General features: G+C 37.4%; 1 protein-coding gene and 1 long non-coding RNA gene across 4 annotated transcripts in view; one reads left to right on the top strand and one right to left on the bottom strand.

The window, feature by feature from the left end:
• Positions 1-18,922, top strand: part of LOC121865589 (dynein axonemal heavy chain 3-like) — a 42,864-nt gene extending 23,942 nt beyond the window's left edge. The window contains exons 7-9 of one of the 3 annotated variants that reach the window (XR_006088778.1): positions 15,735-15,833; positions 16,757-16,906; positions 17,633-18,922. Coding sequence is in view for 2 of the 3 variants with exons in the window: in XM_042365096.1 (XP_042221030.1) it covers positions 15,735-15,833; positions 16,757-16,770 (113 nt within the window). In the remaining variant the exon portion in view is untranslated. Of the gene's footprint in view, positions 1-15,734; positions 15,834-16,756; positions 16,911-17,632 lie in introns of those variants that run through there. The other 2 variants (XM_042365096.1, XM_042365098.1) reach the window with 2 other exon arrangements.
• On the bottom strand, positions 3,446-14,554 carry LOC121865590. The gene is made up of 3 exons (XR_006088779.1): positions 14,372-14,554; positions 14,055-14,143; positions 3,446-4,238 (listed from the first exon to the last, which is right to left on the bottom strand). It is a non-coding gene; the product is annotated as an uncharacterized LOC121865590 (long non-coding RNA).
• Positions 18,923-18,942: the final 20 nt, after the last annotated feature.

Below are 18,942 nucleotides of genomic sequence, written 5' to 3'. Positions count from 1 at the left end.
GCTATCGTATCCTATACTGATTGCGCTGTGAACTTTCGTTATTATCGTATTTAATTGACTTTATAATGACTGGAAAGTTTAAAAGTGAAAGTGCTGGTGGTGCTCCAAAGAAAAGGAGACAGGCAATTACTTTTGACATGAAAATGAAGATAATAACGCAGCATGAGAATGGAAAAACTGTAGCAACAATCTCACGTGACCTAGGTTTCTCACACTCAACCATATCCACTATTCTGAAGGACAAGGAACGTACTCGTGATGTAGTGAAAGGAACAACACCTATAAAGGGAACTATAATTTCAAAGAAAAGACAAGGTCCTATTCACGATATGGAAAAATTATTGGTGATATGGATAGAAGACCAGATACAGAAGCGTGTACCCTTAAGCCTTCTAACCATACAGGCTAAAGCAAGATGCCTGTTCCAAAGCCTGAAGGAGCAGGCAGGAGATGAATGTGAGCAAACCTTTATAGGAAGTCATGGGTGGTTTGATAGATTTAAAAATGCTACAGTCTACACAATGTTAAGGTGAGTGGAGAGGCAGCTAGTGCCGATGTTGGTGCTGCCGAAGCTTTTAAGGAGGAGTTAGATGAAGTGATTGTGGAAGGGAATTATTTGCCTGAGCAATTATTCAATGTGGATGAGACTGGATTATTGTGGAAGCGCATGCCTGAGTGGACATACATCCACAAAGAGGCAAAAACAATGCTAGGATTCAAGGCATTCAAGGACAGAATTACACTTCTGTTGGGGGGAATGTTGCTGGTTTCAAGCTAAAACCCTTCATGATCTATCATTCAGAGAACCCCAGGGCTTTTAAACATGTCAGCAAGCACACACTGCCAGTGTTTTATCGCAGTAATAAGAAAGCTTGTATGACCTTAGCACTGTTTGAGGATTGGTTCATGACTTGTTTCATTCCACGAGCCAAGGAGTATTGTCTGCAACAACGGATTCCATTCAAGATTTTGCTGATTTTGGATAATGCTCCGGGACACCCACCACACCTGGACGACATGCACCCTGATGTTCAGGTAGTCTACATTCCACCTAACACTACCTCTATCATCCAACCCATGGATCAAGGTGCTATTGCTGCCTTTAAAGCGTATTATTTACGCACGACCTTCGCTCAGGCTGTTGCTGCTACTGAAGGTGAGAAAACGCTCAGAGAGTTTTGGAAGGAGTACAACGTTTTGTCATGGAAAAGAACATTAGTGCAGCATGGAATCAGGTTACAAAACATTGCATGAATGGAATATGGAAGAAAATCCTGAAAAGATATGTGAACAGTTTCAAAGGATTTAATGAAAATTAAGTTATTTCGGATATTAGTAACAAGATAGTGGAGTTAGGTAAACAGCTGGAGTTAGAAATTGATAATAAAGATGTTGAACAGTTGGTTGAAAGTGTAGCAGAAGGCGCTCAGTAACGAGGATGTTATTGAACTAGATGCACAGAAAATTGCAGAGGAAGAAGAGAGACAAAATGTAGAAGAACCTGCACCCCCCAAAAAGTTTTCAGTGAAACAAATAGCAGAGGTATTTGCTACAATTAATAAAGGAATGCAAATGTTTGATGGCATGGATCAAAATTATGAGCGTTATGCCAAAGTTGACAGAATGATCCAAGATGCACTTGCTTGCTACAGAGAAATTTATAATGAAAAGAAAAAACAAACTGTGCAGTCTAAATTGGACATCTATTTTAAGAAGTCCCCCAGTGCTGTCTCCTCACGTCCCACCAGTGCTGCCTCTTCACTCCCTCAAGATGATCCAATACCTTCACCAGCAAGTTTCCACAGTACATAAACCTGTCTGAAGAAAGCGACATTGATGACCCACCCAGCCCTGTCTCCTCCTCTGCTTCATCCAATTAATATAGTCTCCATGTATCCTGTAAATAGAAAATTATGGGGGCCCCGTGTGCATTCAGCTGACTACATTAAAGGTAAGTGCTCAGTCACGCTGTATCCATTCCTCATTATTTATTACTTTTACTGTACTGTATCCAGTCCTCATTATTTATTACTTTTACTGTACTGTATTTCATTGTAGATTTTTTTTTTTTTTTTATCTATGTCGGACTTAAGACCAATCGGACTTACGACCTGGATTTGGGTCCCTAACCCCGTTGTAAGTCGGGGAGCACCTGTATATATTTCTGCCACAGCACAATACAATATGGTACTTTTCCATGAAGCAAGCAGCCTAGCAACAAGCCTAAATATTTAGGCATTAGTATTATCCAGCCCTACAATAAAAGCAACAGCTGGTTGTAGTTCTATATACAGTACATAAATATATTAGTGTTACATGCCATACTTGTATGTTATGTGAAAAAATAATGTTTTATTAAAGGTGTGTTCACACGTGCATACATTTGGTTGCCAACATGTGATCAACAAGAAGAAACACGGATCTAATGCACGCAGCCGCACCCTACCAGTTGGAACCCTGTGCCTCATTTTGATCACATGTTAGCGACAAATTGTACACACGTGTGGATGCACCTTTAGGCTCACACAAAACAGCCTGTAATTTTCCATGAAGTCATGAGCCAACAGAGACATAAAAACTGGTTGTACTGTATACATAAATACCCTTAGTGTTAGTATCACTCCATATGAACCATTTCAATATAATGTTAAGAATTTTTTTTTTCATTAATACCGACTGTAACAGCACATGAATTATGCAAGGCACAAAGAATTTTGGCCACACTTCAGTTAATTTGTATCCAAGAGATAGTTCAAATAGGGTAGAGATCTGAAGTTGTCAAATTAGCAAGGTACAAATGTATTAATATTATTAATGCAAAAATAGTACATTTGCTGCTGGTCTTTCTTATTAGTGAGCATGGACTATAATTATACATTAATGTTATTATTGCCTATAAAACAACAGACTACACCAAGCAACCTGATGTGAACAAAGATGGTAGCAGTGCATGTGCCAAGAGTGGCATCTTTCTTTACTTTATTCTTAGAAAAACCTAAATAGTAGTGCTATTCCTCCACCCAATTTACTTTATTATTCAGGCAAGATATAAGTTCTCTCACATAGGTATGTTTAATTAGGTAGCTGGTTAACTTGGGCTAGGGTCCTTAAATATTATGGTCTCGGTTTTAGTGGGGATCCTCATCCCCATAGGGTTATCCTTTGACGTGAAAGATACAGGGTGAGTTTTGGAGACATTTCTAGGGAAAAAATTTGTTTTATAAGGTGGAAAATGCAGAATTTTGAATCTCAAAGCACATTTGTCTTTTCCTGTAAGTTTAAGGAGATATTGCCAGAGCACAGCAAGCATTTCCTAACTTAGCACCAATAAATCAGAACAGCAAAGCATTTATATTATTTTTAAAAGAGTTTTCAATTAAGTGAATACCTTAATTCTGGTTCTGTAAAAAACATTTGTAAATAAGAGGAATAAGTAAAAATTATGATTTTTAGAAACATTGTTATTTATCATATTTCCATATCTTCCCAATAAATATTAAAAGAAAAACCATAGTAAACTGGCATTTAAATGCAATCCTGCTATAAACTGACACAAAAATGGTCTCCAGTGCATTTTTTTAAATTTCTCTTAAATCTTCTGAAATATTATGAACATCAGCATAGTTACATAAAGCTTTGTCCACTCACTAAATATAACATGAAACTTAAATTGTCAACATGCAAAAGAACCAATACATTTTCCTCTAAATCTACAGCAAGCTTAACTCCAAATAAGAAATATACTATGCAGTACAGTATTCCTAAGACAACTATCCTCTTGGCATGGTATAAAAAAAATGAAACCCTTTCAACTGCAATTACACAATTCTAAGATTTAATACAGACAACTATTTTTGTGATTACTGCACAAAAGAACCTGTATCCTCAGATGCATTTTGTACCTTATACTACAGGTACACCTTTTCACCGAGTACAACATTTATCTTCCTAAAGACAGCAAGATATAATTCCTATCTTGTATATGCATAGATGCACCACATGAAAGATTAATTATAGGAACAGTCACCTAAAAATAAATCCTCCCAACAATTCAGAAACCTCTTATATGCCAGTCTACATGGAAAATAAATTCTAGTACACACCATTTGATTTACTACACATAATATAACTTGCTTGAGAGTGCATTTTTCTGTTCAACTGTAGCAACACACTTAATTTCTTCCTGAGTCATACCATCTCCATCCCTTTCAGACAATTCTGAGATGTGTACTTTTGCCCTGGTAATAAGAGAGAGTATATTAACACTAAAATTACTGCAACTGTATACATTATATGTATTTACTGCAAAGGAAACCTGATGTATGGAAGAATTAAATAACAAGCAACAGACATAGTAAGTAGGATTAAGTAGTGATTGTTATAGTAAGTAGTGACAGGTAGGTAGTTGGGTAAGTGTGTAGATGGGTAAAGAAGGTGTTGTAAGCAGATTGGAAAGACGGTAGGTAGCTAGATGAGTAAACAGATAGTTCGGGATATATAAGTGAGTAGGTGGTTAGGGAAGTAAATCTGCAGGTAAGTGAATAGAGATAGGAAATAAGAAGATACCGGTAAGTAGGTTGTGAGGTCAGTATATAGGTAAGTAAGCAGATATGTAGGTAGGTAGGTAAGTAAGTAGTTGGGTAGGTATGAAAGCTAGGTAGAAGGTAGATAAATAATTAAGTAGTAGGTAGATAAATAATTAAGTAGTAGGTAGATAAATAATTAAGTAGGTAGATAGGGAAATAAGTACCATAGGTACCTTTATTTTAGCATCTTATTCTTTATTCATATAAACTAATTATCTTTAACTGAAGGAAGAAAAAGTCGAGGTTAGAGTCAGCTGTTGTATTCATCTGCAGACATGAGCATGGTTTTGGTAAGTATTCTAGTGAATACAGTACAACGTCACATATATAATTCAAACTGATACAACATTAGTCATATTATATTCAAAATATCTATCAATCTAATGTATCTCATGGTTTCTTGGTGGTTGTGCTGTGATTTTACTTTTTACGTTTATCCTCTTCACCACTGATTGGCTCGTTAGCCGCTTGGGCGATCAGTCACGTCTGTTACTTTTCTTTTTCTTTTATCCTCTTCACCAAATGATCGGCTCGTTAGTCGCTTGGGCGATCGGTCACCCCTTTGTTTCACACTGTTGGCAAGTACTGGGCATGCACCAGCTCCTGAATGTACCTGAACCCGCTCCAGTGTTGGTCAAGTCTGGTCTTGAAAGAGCTCACACTCGGTGCTGACACAACACTTTCTGGTAGATTGTTCCAAGAGTTCACAACTCTCACGCCGAAAAAGTTTGCCCTCACAGTTTTCTGGACCTGCGGCTTCTTCAATCTTGAGCTGTGACCCCTTGTGGGGCGAGTGTCCGCCAGCTCCAAGTAAGGACACTCGACTGAGTAGTGTCCCTTGAGATGCTTATACACTTCAATTAGGTCTCCCCTTGCCCATCTGTAGTATAAGCTAGGCAAGTTCAGGCGCTCCAATCTCTCAGGGTAGCTGAGGTGCCGAAGTGCAGGCACCAGTCTGGTGGCCCTCCTTTGAACATTTTCAACCAACTGACAGTTCCTAGCATATCTCGGGGACCAGACAGGGTTTGAGTACTCCAGATGGGGAAGCACAATGTTTTCAAATGGTGCACCCTCGCTATTCTTCACAGCATGCATCATTTTTCCACATACTTGGGCACTTATTTCTATACTTGAACACTATTTGAATTTCACATTTCAAGTGTGATACACTTTAAAACACGGTAAGACACATGGTGGTGGCCGCACATCAAACACATGTAAAATGTTTCCTTGTACACCTGAGGTTGCTTTGTTGAATGTGCATACATAGCCATGGCATTTTCTCGTTGGGTGTCTCATTGATGCTGTAGGAAGGATACAGTCCGGGATTTGAGCAAACTGGGAGGCATTAAGGCTTTGATGTGTTTCTGGGAGTGGATGGACTGTGGCTCACACAGTTGGTGGTAGACAGCCAGAAGTTGCTTGAGGATGTGAATGGTGTGGTCAGTGAATTTCTTTCCCTTCACTTGTTGGTATAGTATGTGTGCATTTTAATAATAACATGTCCAGGAGATGGAAAAACATTTTCTTATACCATTTCGTTGTTTTCCAGGCACTTTTTACACTAGAGATCATTGCATCTGATTTATCTCCAAGTCTCATGGTTATATTATAAAAAAGAACACTCAGGTTTCATCTCGTATTGTTTTGTTGCCTTGTGTATGTTATGGCTCAGCACAAAGGTGGACAGTAGACATCAAATTAACACCCTTCTTATTACACCATTATATTGAAAGGCATTAGTGTGCTTTCCTAAGGATGACTTGGCCATCACTCCTTTCTTTTTTGTTGGGGAGGTATGGCATAGAAATACGCTTGGCTCTGCATGTCCCACAAGCCCTGGTCTTTGTTGTCATGTAAGTACCTGTACTGGAAAAACACTACCCTGTCCCCCCAGAATGGCCAGTGATAGGATCAAGTGTTGTATCAGTAGTGCCCTCATGTACATAATATCTTGGATGTAGCTCATCTTGCAATCACACATCACAAACAACTTCAGGCCAAAATGGTGTCGCTTGGGTGGAAACTGATACTGCCTCGACACAGCACTATACTTCTACGAATACAAATATTCTGGTAGTATAGATAGAAGAGGGTCCTGAATTTCTCATGTAGGTTGTCAAACATAGCGGATTTTCTTCGTCGAGTCACTGTACCCCTCTAGATTATCATAGACGTGGAGCAAATGTAAAATATTTGTGAAACTGTTTACTGAGAGTAATTTGTGAAATATTGAAGTGGCAGTCTGTACCAGGTCAGTGGTCCAGTACTCTATTTATGAGTGGCAGGGTGGCAACGTGTGGGCTGGGGGTCATCTGGGTCATCATCGCTGTTTGTGTCATCCATCCCTGCAGGAGAGGCAGGCCCAGGGGGTGGGTGTAGGGTCATAAGATGAACCAGGTGTGGGTGAGCGGAGTAAGGGAGAGCGTCGAGATAAAATGCTTATGACAAGGAATCCAGCAATGTCAATTATATTATCCTAACTTTAGTTTGAGGTATTATTTATTAAAATTTAGTGGTTATCCCACACATCTCCTTGGGACGGTTGGTGGGGGGAGGGAGGGACCGACCGACCATCTGTTACCCTGTGAAGAATTATTTTTTTTTTTTATTAACTGAAGATATTTGTTTTAGCTCATAAAATTCATACAAATTACCCGGTCTGAATATAATTTACATTGCTGGAATTCTTATAATTTGATGATCATTTTGAATATAAACATCATATTTTTGCATTAGACATACAAATTTTAGATAAAAATTTTTCTCAAATTAACTATGTTATCTTTTGTGCAAAATATATGACATTTATATTCAAAATATTCCTGGTCTTACAAGGAATCCAGCAATGTCAATTATATTATCCTAACTTTAATCTGAGGTATTATTTAATACTAAATGTTAAAAACCCTGGAAGGGAGGATTGGTGGGGGGTGGGGGGGAGGGTTGGGACTGACCGCGCGGTTGGAAGAGGGGGGGAGGCAAGGTTGAGTCCATTATTTGAATGGACATTAACTTGGCGACTGTATTTCTCTATTTCTCTTAAGTATTAATTGTGTGCATGTACCATCATAAAATTAAGATGTTATTTTTACTACAACATAGGTATGTGCCTTCAAAAAGTGGAGTTTGGGGGTCGGGCCGGTTTCTATTGGAATTAATCCCATATGTTCTGTTGTTCACTTAACACGGATTTCACTTAACGCGGGACCCTCTGGGTTCAATTGACCGCGTTAAGTGGGGTACAACTGTAGAAGAAAATGATCTTAAATTTAGACGTGTTTTTCGAATATGATAATAGATTTGGGGCAGGAATGTTGTGTGAACTAATATAAAAATACCTCGATTTCAACACACTAATATTTTTCTGGTGTATATATTGGTGTGTTTTCTTCGAAGCTTGACATTCATTTTCTTGGGGAAAAACATCATGTTTGAGGAAATTAAAAAATGACAATTTAATTATTCCAAGAAAATGGAGGTGACAATTGAAGAAACACACCAATATCCAACTTTTTTTTTTAGGGGGAGGGGAAACCTTCAGTAATTATTAGTCAACACGTAATAGACTAACTTAACCTATCCTATCTTAGGCCTAGTGCCATGTTTCCTAGCCGGACCCTGGTGAATGTATCTTATGGCTTACCTTATGCAGGTGCGTTAGGATGACGGTACAAATTGGCAGCATTAAACAGGAAGTGATGCAGGCACTGAGGCTTGGGAAACTCTCTGATAAATAATTATCTTACCAAGCACTTAGGGTAAGTGAGACTTCAGTCAAGATTCGTTTTAGGCCGAACATGGAACTTCATGTTTCTGTTTACAGTACAGTATACTGTAATTTATAGGGAGAAGGAGGGAAAAGAAATAGAAAACTTTATTCTATTACATTTCCCTTGTAATACTAGATTTTTTAGTATTTTGACTAATATGACCCCCCCAACCCCAAAAAATAAAAAATAAATAAATAAACAAATTACCAAAAATATTGGTTATTCAAAGTTGGCAGGGCTGTGAAGGAGAGGGAAAATGTGAGGCAAAAGTACAGGAGAAAACCGGAGGTCGGGAAACCTGTGATATTTGATAGGGTCACACTGGATTACACCCTTCTCACATGTGTCTGGGCCCGAACCCTTGACATATTGGTGAGAGATATGCACATTATTGCTGTAGTGTACTTTAAACTAAAGTGAATGTATGCGATACTTCAAAACATATTTTTATATTTGGTAAAATTATCGTTTCGGTTTTCCACCTAATTGGAAGTTGAAATTAATCTTTCAAAACACATCAAAAACCATCAGAAAAACGTAATTTCAACCACACCCAACCTAATCTAAACCTAACCTGCTGGATGACCAAAACAATAATACCTTATTTTCTTTTTAACTGGACATTTTGGAGGATTTTTTTTATAGGAATACAGTACAGTGGTCCCTCGGTTAACGATCGCCTCGGTTAACGAGATTTCGGTTAACGATTTACCTTCCATAAGATTCCTAACTTCGGTTAACGAGTAATCCCTCGATTAACGAGTTTTTTACGAGCCGACTTCAACATGTTTTCGCTTACATTTGGCGGTCCACCAGCTGTAGTATTAGTCCGCCAATACAGTAATCGGTTTTAGGGCTTAAATGCCTTACTATTTTAGTAAATATCAAGAAGTTTATACTATTCAATAATTTTAAAAGTTTAATATTAACTTTTTTAGTCATTTTTACAATTATTGAACATAATTGAAGGTAAAGAAACTAGTTTCTGGCGTGCCATCCAGCCTGTTAACACACCAGACAGGCGTTAGCCTCTCTCTGTTTTCACTGGAGGTAACATCTTACTTGAGACTCTCTTCAACTAAACGCTTTTTTTTCTGTGTTTCCAAGCAAATTATTGGTCATTTTGAAATATATTTTACATATTGACAATATATAATGCAGTGCAGTGTTGATTCCAAAAAAAAAAATCAAGAATAGAATCCTTTCATAACTCAGGAGTGCATATATTTACAGTACATCACTTATAAATTAACATTTATAAATGTGCAAAAAACATCAAACTTAAAGCATAATATTGTAATTAGGTCTTCCTTGCTTTCAGAGGCAGAGGCCCATAACTCAGCTTGAATTTCTTTGTCTTCTTCCTCTTTCTGCCTATATTACCCTGTAAGGAAAGGCACAGAATTTAGAGAGATGCACATATGCTCCTGTTTGCTAAATGAGTTGATGCACAATTTATCAAAACATTTACAGCCATTAAATTTCTTGTTCTGAGCAAAAAGTGAATGGGAGGGCACTCTTCATCATTGAAAATGTATATACAGTTGTCCCTTGGTTAACGAGCACAATCCGTTCTAGAAGGTTGCTCGTTAACCGAAACCGTTGTTTCAAAGGGTTTTTGGGTAATTGGTTCCAGGTCACCGAAAATTGCCTAAATTCAACAAAAAATGTAGAAAAGTACACTTACTTTGAGGTGTGTATGTAGAAGGCTCCTGATGATGATGATGATGATGATGATGATGATGGGAATTAGAATGGGGGTGGAGGAGAAGGGAGAAGAGAAGGCATTGGGGTGGAAGAGAAGTCACCCCATGTTGCCATTTCACCCATAAAATTTTGGTGTAATTCAAGATTATTTTCTTTAAATCAACACTGCACTGCATTATATATTGTGAATATGTAAAATAAATTTCAAAATGACCAATAATTTGCTTGCAAACACAGAAAAAAATATTTAGTTGAAGAGAGTCTCAAGCAAGATGTTACCTCCACTGAAAAGACACAAAGACTGACGCCTGTATGGTGTGTTGGCAGGCTGGATGGCGCGCATAAAACTAGTCACTTTACCTTCAATTGTGTTCAATAATTGTTAAAATGACTAAAAAATTTAATATTAAAATTTTAAAATTATTGAATTGTATAAACTTCTTGATATTTACTAAAATAGTAAGGAATTTAAGCCCTAGAACCGATTACTGTATTTGCGGACTAATACTACAGCTGGTTGACCGCCAAGTGCAAGAGAAAAAACTTGTTGTGGTCGGCTCGTAAGAAACTCGTTAACCGAAGTTAAGAATCTTATGGGAGGTAACTCGTTAACCGAAATCTCGTTAACCGAGGGATCACTGTATTTTTATTAGGTTAAAAGTGTTCTTGAAATCTAGTTTGCCTAACACTTCATTCATCGGGATCATCAGCCTGTACCATTATACTGATGGATTAAGGCCTCTTGTGTGGTTCCAGTTATTTCTGCTCCGCCCACTGAGCACTTCCAAACTTCATGTCGCGATCACAGCAGCTCTTCAACCCTATACATTATTGAGAACATTTCCTATTGAATTTATGGTAAAATAAGGAAAGAGAAGTTTGGCTGAGCTTTAAGATTTTTTCATGTCATTATAAGATTGACAGCATAAACCAATTTTTTTTAAATATTTATTCAAGTACTGGTACCTGTAGTCTAAGTTTAGATTGTACTCTAGTATCTAATCTTGAGACAAGATAATTTAGACGCTAATCTGAAGTTCCTTCAAGGGCAATATATTGTGATAATTCTTTTAACAAGAAAAGTTACTACTGTATGTGAGCATAAATTTGGACAGACTTAAAGAAAACCAATTATCTGGAAATATAAATGTTCAGAAATTGGGGGTGCTGGAAAGGTACAATCGCTAATGGTATTTGGAAACATTACAGCGGTACATGTATTTAAAGTGCTGTTACCCGATACTAGAGAAAATCATACCTGGTACTTTTCTTATTTAAAAGTAAAAAAATTTAACCTATGATATTAGCTAAAAGGGTTATGACACAAGACCTGGAATAATTAAAAAAAAAAAAGCTAAACATCCCTCCCAGGCAGTAGCTAGCAGGCTTGTGGCTAACACAAATTGTTTTATACTCATAAATTGTGAAATGTATGGGTAGTGATTAGAGGACTAGTATGCATGACAGAAACACGTTTGAGATGGTGTAAAGAGTTAAGTGGTGGTGGTAGCTTGAGATGCAGGGCTAGACTAAGACAGATTTGGGGCTCCATTGACCACTGGCCCCCTTCCCTGCTCGTTAACATCCTGTGGTAAATTCCATTGGTGGGCTAAGTGAAAGAACACTATACTGTACACTCTTGTAATATTTTATTAGGCTTCTTATAAATCACATTAATTGAACTGAATATCACATTTAAAATTTAAATAACTGTCTGACCATACTGCCATGGCTCCCCCTTCTTTGCCATTTATAGTTGCTACCAGAACTGTATTACAAAAAAAATCCATGGATGCAGTCATAGAAGCTAATTTACCTCCATTCTAAATGTTCTCAGGCTGTTTTTACCAATCACCTAAAGGTTTCGATCTCTCTGCCTTTCCCTGCCTATCCTATCCTGAACTTTGCCCATTAATATTGATGTGATTATCCCTAATTATGTGACCAAAGTAGAGGTAGACCACCTCATATCCGGCAATCAGTAATCCGGTTCCACCGCCGGTTCGGACATAATTTGGCCACCGTATTTTCAAATTTCGCGCCGGTCTCCTCGCCAACCCGCCGCTACTGTTTGGTGGCGCCACTAGCTGACTCGGCTGTTGGCACGGTGTTTGAGGAGCGGCAAGTTATTCCTCTGTGTTATTCTTCATTTATTATTATAAACTGCTCTTATTTAGCCCCAGTCATGTCTTCATTGAATAAAGGAAATGCTTCTCGTGGTGTAAAGTGCAAACACCATACGTTGTCTATACAAGATAAGGTTGAACTTCTCAAAAAACTCAACAGTGGTGTGTCCGTTGCAGCATATGCGACTTGTATACCATTGGCCTTCCACAGTGTATGACATAAAAAAACAGAAAGGAAAGCTGCTCTAGTTCTTTGCTGATAGTGAATCAAAGAAACAGATGTCCATAAGGAGAACATTGAAAGATGGAAGATGTTCACAGCTAGATAAAGTTCTGATAAAGTTGTTTAAACACCACGTTAGTGAAGGTGTGGAACTGTCCGGGGAGATGGTGAGGGAGCAAGCAAAATTATTTCATGCAGAATTAGGAATAGATTATGCGTGTGATTATACTGAACGGTGGCTTCAGCGGTTCAAGCAGCGACATGGGATAAAGTTTCGTGCAGTGTGTGGTGAAAAAAGGTCGGCGGACAAGGAAGCAGTTGTTGCGTTTGTAGACGAGTTCGCTTAGTTAGTTTCGGATGAAAATTTAAGTCCCGAACAGGTCTACAATGCAGACGAAACCGCCATATATTGGTGTTGTGCTCCCGGGCGAACACTGACTACTGACGATACATAATTACCAAGAGGTTATAAAGCATCAAAAGATCGTGTCACTGTGTTGGGCTGCTCTAACACTGCAGGAACCCACAGGTGTAAGTTGTTAGTCATTAGCAAAAGTTTACGCCCCAAAGCCTTCAAAGGTATGAAACAGTTTCCAGTTATTTACTGTGCTAACAAAAAGGGATGGATAACAACTGACATTACATTGAATTGGTTCGAACATTACTTTGTTCCAGCAGCAAGAGCGCTCATTGTGACTGTTGGTTTGAAAAAAACTAAGATAATGCTGATTTTAGAAAACTGCTCTGCACATCCAAAAGCAGAACTCTTGGCGAAGAATAATATTTACGGTATCTACCTGCCACCTAACTGTACATCATTAATTCAACCCCTGGACAATGGCATATTACGGCTACTGAGTGCATGTAACTCTGGCAAACCAGTAAATGAATTTATGAAAGAATGTTATATGAGAGATGTGATTTATGGAGTTGCAAATGCTTGGCAGTCAGTAGAATCATCAACATTGAAAAACGGATGGCATTTGTGGCCAGCTTTATTGTTCAGTTCTGCACCTGGTGAGGAAATTGGAAATGAATTTACGGGATTTAGGGTTTCAAGTCAAAATCAGATTGTACGTGAACTGCTTTCTTATGCTCAAGATCTCGGTAATCCTACTGCGAAGGAAGCTGCATCGAGGCTGGATGCAGATAACATTAACGAGTGGATGGGTGTTGATGATGATGAATCAACTGTTCATCATTATACTGACGTTGAAATTGTTCAGATGGTTGTAAATCCAAAGACAAACAGCAGTGGGGGAGAAAGTAATGATGAAAACTAGGAAGAGGTAGCTGAAAGAGTGTCCATTGATAAGTTAGTTGAGCTGACAGGTGAATTGATAAAAGGTCTCGAACAATGCACTTTTGTTACTGAACAGGAAATAATGAATGTTTACATGTTACAAGAAAAACTAATCAAAGAAAGACCAAAATACATGAAACAGGTTAGCTTGCAGGATATGTTCAGAAAAATAGCAGAGAAATCTGTAAGACAGGAGTCAACACTTTTTAGATGAAACACAAGACAGTCTTGATGACCCCCTGCTTTCAGGCATGTAACTCTGCTTAGTTGTACAATCCAACTCTTTACTTTGGAAGTGGCAATAACCAACCTTCTGATGTAAGTAAATACAGATACCTTGTGTTAACGCTCATAGGAGCGTTATTGATTTGGGTTGGAGAATAAGACCCTCAACGATGACACGTACCATATAATTCGTTCAAAACCTGTTAAAGAACAATTCACATATAACAAATGCTGTTATCTCAGGACACACAGTATGAATAATACAATCAATGTACAGTACATAGCCTGTTAAATATAACTCACATGTTACAACTGTTGATACATCAGGAGACAATTTGTATTATATTATCAAAATACAGTACGTAAATATACTTATTAAGGTTATTTAGAGTTTTTTAGAGGATTTAATAGTTCACAATCACACTCACGTTTTAGGGTCTATGGTTTGACCAACGAGAGCTGGTGTAATATCCTCTTGGTAAAGGTATATGTTGTACAGTGGTCCCTCGGTTAACGAGCACAATGAATTCCAGAAGGTTGCTCGTTATCTGAAACCATTGTTTCAATGGGTTTTTGTGTAATTGGTTCCAGCTCACCGAAAATTACATGCAAACTAAAAATAAATGCAGTAAAGTACACTTACTTTGAGGTGTGCATGTAGAAGGCTCCTGGTTGATGATGATGATGATGGGAATTAGAATGGGGGTGGAGGAGAAGGGAGAAGAGAAGGCATTGGGGTGGAAGAGAAGCCACCCCATGCTGCCATTTCACCCATAAAATTTTAGTTCACTTGGTATAATTCAAGATTATTTTCTTTAAATCAACACTGCACTGCACGATATATTATCAATATGTAAAATCTATTTCAAAATGACCAATAATTTGACTGGAAACGCAGAAAAAAAGCCTTTATGTTGAAGAGAGTCTCAAACAAGATGTTCCTTCCTCTGAACTGGTAAACAAACTGACGCCAAGCTCTGTGTTGAGTGGCTGTTTGGCGTGCAAAAAATTAGTTTCCTGTACTTCAATTATATTCAATAATTGTTAAAATTACTAAAAATTTTAATATAAAACTTTTAAAATTATTGAATAGTACAACCTTCTTGATATTTACTAAAATGGTAAGGAATTTAAGCCCTAAAACCGATTACTGTATTGGCGGACTAATACTACAGCTGGTGGACCGCCAAATGCAGGCGAAAACATGTTGGGAAAATTCATAAGGAATTCGTTGACTGGGGGTTTGCTCGTTAGCCAAAGTGAAGAATCTTATGGAAGGTAATTCGTTAACCGAGGGATCACTGTATATGTTAGTTGAACGAAAGGTGTTGTCTCTCTCTCTCTCTCTCTCTCGTTTATCTTACTGTGGCAGTAACACCTAGTAAGGTATTTTGCCTGTATATACAGTATACATACTTCAATAAATTTCACTTGCTTTTCATTTGTTGTTTCTTTTCATTACCCAACTTGTACTATTTACAGAGTATTTTAAAGGTAGGGTGAGGTAGTTATGAAGTGGGTTAGAGGTGTTTATTTATTTAATCCTAACCTAATCACCTGTGGTTTGGCAAAATCACTAATCTGGCACTGCTCAGGACCCAATCAGACCGGATTTGAGATGTACGGTAGTTCAATGGTGGATATTAATAGATATTTGGTCGTTTTACAGTACTGTACAGTATCTATTTATTTATTTATTTTTTATTTTTTTAATGGACATGGCCATGTACTGTAACCTATGTGTCTTTAGTGTTTATTACTGCACTGTCTAACAACTAACATGATTAACAGTGATGGTCTATGATGGGTCGAGGGAGGCGTCTGGCCCTTGGCATCTTTGTCCTGCTGGTGGTCGACGTCATTTGGGTGGCTTCATCAGAATTGTCGGAGGTATTATTTTCTTACATCATGTTCAGTTTTTGTCTGTGATATAACATGAGAAAAATATAGTAAGTTACAGAGTTTACTTGCTGTACCAGTTCATTTCTACATTCAGAGTTGCCTGAAAAGCTCATGCTTGCATTACAGTATCTATATTGAAGACACTGAGTACCATACATCTCAACAGCCTTGAATATGAAAAACCGCACAACTGTTTTCTAAATGTTTGTTGAAGAGAGACTGGAAGTAACGGAGAGATTGAGTAGGGGTGGAAGAGGTCATGGAGGAACCTGTTGAAAAGATTAAGAGAGAGAATGAAGTCTGTTCCCTACCACATTCTGACCATTAGAATTTTACTAACCACAGTGACTTTGAGAGCAGAATGTCTGGAAAAAAGGATACAAGGAATACTAAATTTAGAAATAAGATGTGCAAATAAAAGGAGACTAACCAGGTTTCTTGAGATGGTGTGGACAGGTTGAGAAGACGGGGGAACAAGGATTAAAAAAAAAGAAGTAAATGGTAGGAGAGAAAGTGGAAGACCAAAAAGGAGATGAAAGAATGGGCTGGTGTATTTAATGGATAAAACGGGAATAGACAACAGGGAAGAAGCAGAGATCATGGTGTTGAGTAGTTTATGGGGATGGACCTGCCTCTGAGGGGTGGTATTAGGTTTACTAAAGTAATGTGGGTAAAGCAGATGGAAATCTTTAGATTGTGTTGTGGAAGGGAAGCACTGTAGCAGAACACATCTTATGCACAAGTTATTAATGAATGATCAGCAGCAAATAATGGGAGGGTATCTGTTTCTCTTGAGCCTGAAACACTTTCTTTTTAGTATACGCTGTTTGTAACATTAAGAGAAAATAAATATATAGTATAAGGGATGAAAAATAATAGACTTTTTTATATTTTTCAAATTTTATTTTCAGTATATCTTCAATGATACCGGCTTCAATAAACCTTTTTTCAGTACATACTTAAAGACCAGTATGTTTTCACTATATTTGCTGGGATTTATATTTTGGAGCCCCTGGAGACACCAATGTGCCCAAAGAAACCACAATGAGAGTATTTACCAGGTAAGTTATTTATTGCAATTCATATTAGATTATTTTTTTGATATTTTTTATATATATGTGGAAATGGAAATTCTTTTAGGGTAATTGTGTTGCTCTTTTTTCTGTGTTAACTAGACTTGAGTCATGCTATACATACTGTAGAATATTTACTGATTACAAAAGGCATTGGTTATTCCTTTTATTTCCAAGGCCTCCAGACCACCATTTTATTTCATAACTTTGCCTTCTCTTTCCCCCTTATCCCCTTCACTTCCTCTTGTGCTGAATAGAATCATCTGGCATTAGCCAAATGAAATATTTAAGAGACAATGAAGGGGTTAATACAGTAAAACCTTTATCGTTTATCAATCAATACTTTACAAATTGGCTAGTTCATACATGCAGTTCAATGTGTGTTATGTTCACCAAAAATTAAATATTTTACACTTCCATCAATATTGCAAAATATAAAATTAAAAATATAAGAAAATGTGTTCAACAAAAAACAATAGCAAAGCAAGTAGTGATGTACAGTATGTTCATTGTACAGCCCATTCTTCCTGCATCACCTGAAGAGGCACTGGGAGGGAGTGTATATTAATATGAAGTGAAAAATGTATTGTCAAAGCACTTGGTCAGTAATGTGTCCAAATTTAAGCTTTCTAGCTCAAAAATTTCCATAAATAACATCCAGACAACATTAAGTGTTGAGTTGAGTATGCTTCTAATATTCTCTTGCTATTACAGGAAGTGGATTCAATGGAGGATGAAGATTTACCGCTGTCAGACGTTTGGTATGTTGAATTGTACTTGCCATTTGTAGTTGTGATGTAATACAGTATTATGTTGATGTAATTGTGAATGGGTGCTTGTAGTACTTAATTGTATTATTAACTCCTTCACTTCAGTGTTCAAATTATGCAAAGTTTAAATAGATTTTGCGCCTTAATCCTTACAATAATTTTGTGTCATTTATATTAAGGTGATACAGCAATTATTAAAGCATAATATTTCATAGCTAAATAGAGTAATTTCTTATTGCTGGCTTTGTTCCAACAATTTCAGAAAGAGACTCAATTATAGCCTCAAATCTGGTGTAAAAGCATGTTGTTGATAAGCCTCCAAACTCCTCATTGCTCATGTCCCTCATTGTTATCTCTACCATTAGCATTGGGGAGTTCTGATGGTCAGTCGTCATTGTTATTGTCACTGCTGTCGATACCTTTCTTTTCTATATCTCTAAATTAGGTGTAAATTAATGTAAAAATAACAGTAAATTTATTGTGTGGCAGTTGTGGTAAGACTGGTGGAGGAGTGTGGTGTTTTTTTTATGAGGGAAAGACAATTGTTTGAAGACCGGGTTGGGCAAAGTGTTTTATAACCATTTTCCACGCTTGTGTGGATTAGCCGTGATTATCTGATGGCAACTTTCCATTCTACAGTCTTTTGCATTCCCTCTTGTCAGGTTCTTAACTCTTAATGTCATTTCTTACAACCTCTCCCCATGTCATTCTTGGCTCTTCTCCCCCCACATTTAGACTCATACACCTCTTGACCTAATTAGTGTGATTCATTCTCCAAAATTCCAAACCATCTCAGCATACTGCTACACAGAATTTTGCCAATAGAACTCAATACCAGCCACCCTCTTACCTCTGAAAAGGATTTTTTGTCTTTCAGTGCCACATTGCATATCCACCTCACTAGTCTCATTTAACTTGATGGATAAATGTATTGCAACTGCATAGGTTGTAGTAGAGTGGTGTGGTCCAAAATTGTTTGGGTACACCTGTTTAAAATTTGCATGACAGGAGAAATTATGTATTAATGAATATATGTAGCACATAGTGAAAAGTGTTCACTTACTTAAAAATTTCTTCTATACAAAAGTCTATTCAGTATACAGACTGCATATAGTGAGGAATATCTATACTTAAACACTTGTCAAAAGGTTACTTTTAACAAGTTTTATGAACAATCTGTAACCCAGAGAATACATTAATTCTTTAGAAGTTGCTATTTTGCATGACCTGGCATTTTCTGAGAATGCAGCTACT

Source organism: Homarus americanus, unplaced genomic scaffold (assembly GCF_018991925.1).
Source record: "Homarus americanus isolate GMGI-L3 unplaced genomic scaffold, GMGI_Hamer_2.0 scaffold54174, whole genome shotgun sequence".
In the NCBI taxonomy this organism is placed as follows: Eukaryota; Metazoa; Arthropoda; class Malacostraca; order Decapoda; family Nephropidae; genus Homarus; species Homarus americanus.
Note: the sequence above shows the minus strand (reverse complement) of the source record. Positions and strands in the feature narration are given on the sequence as shown.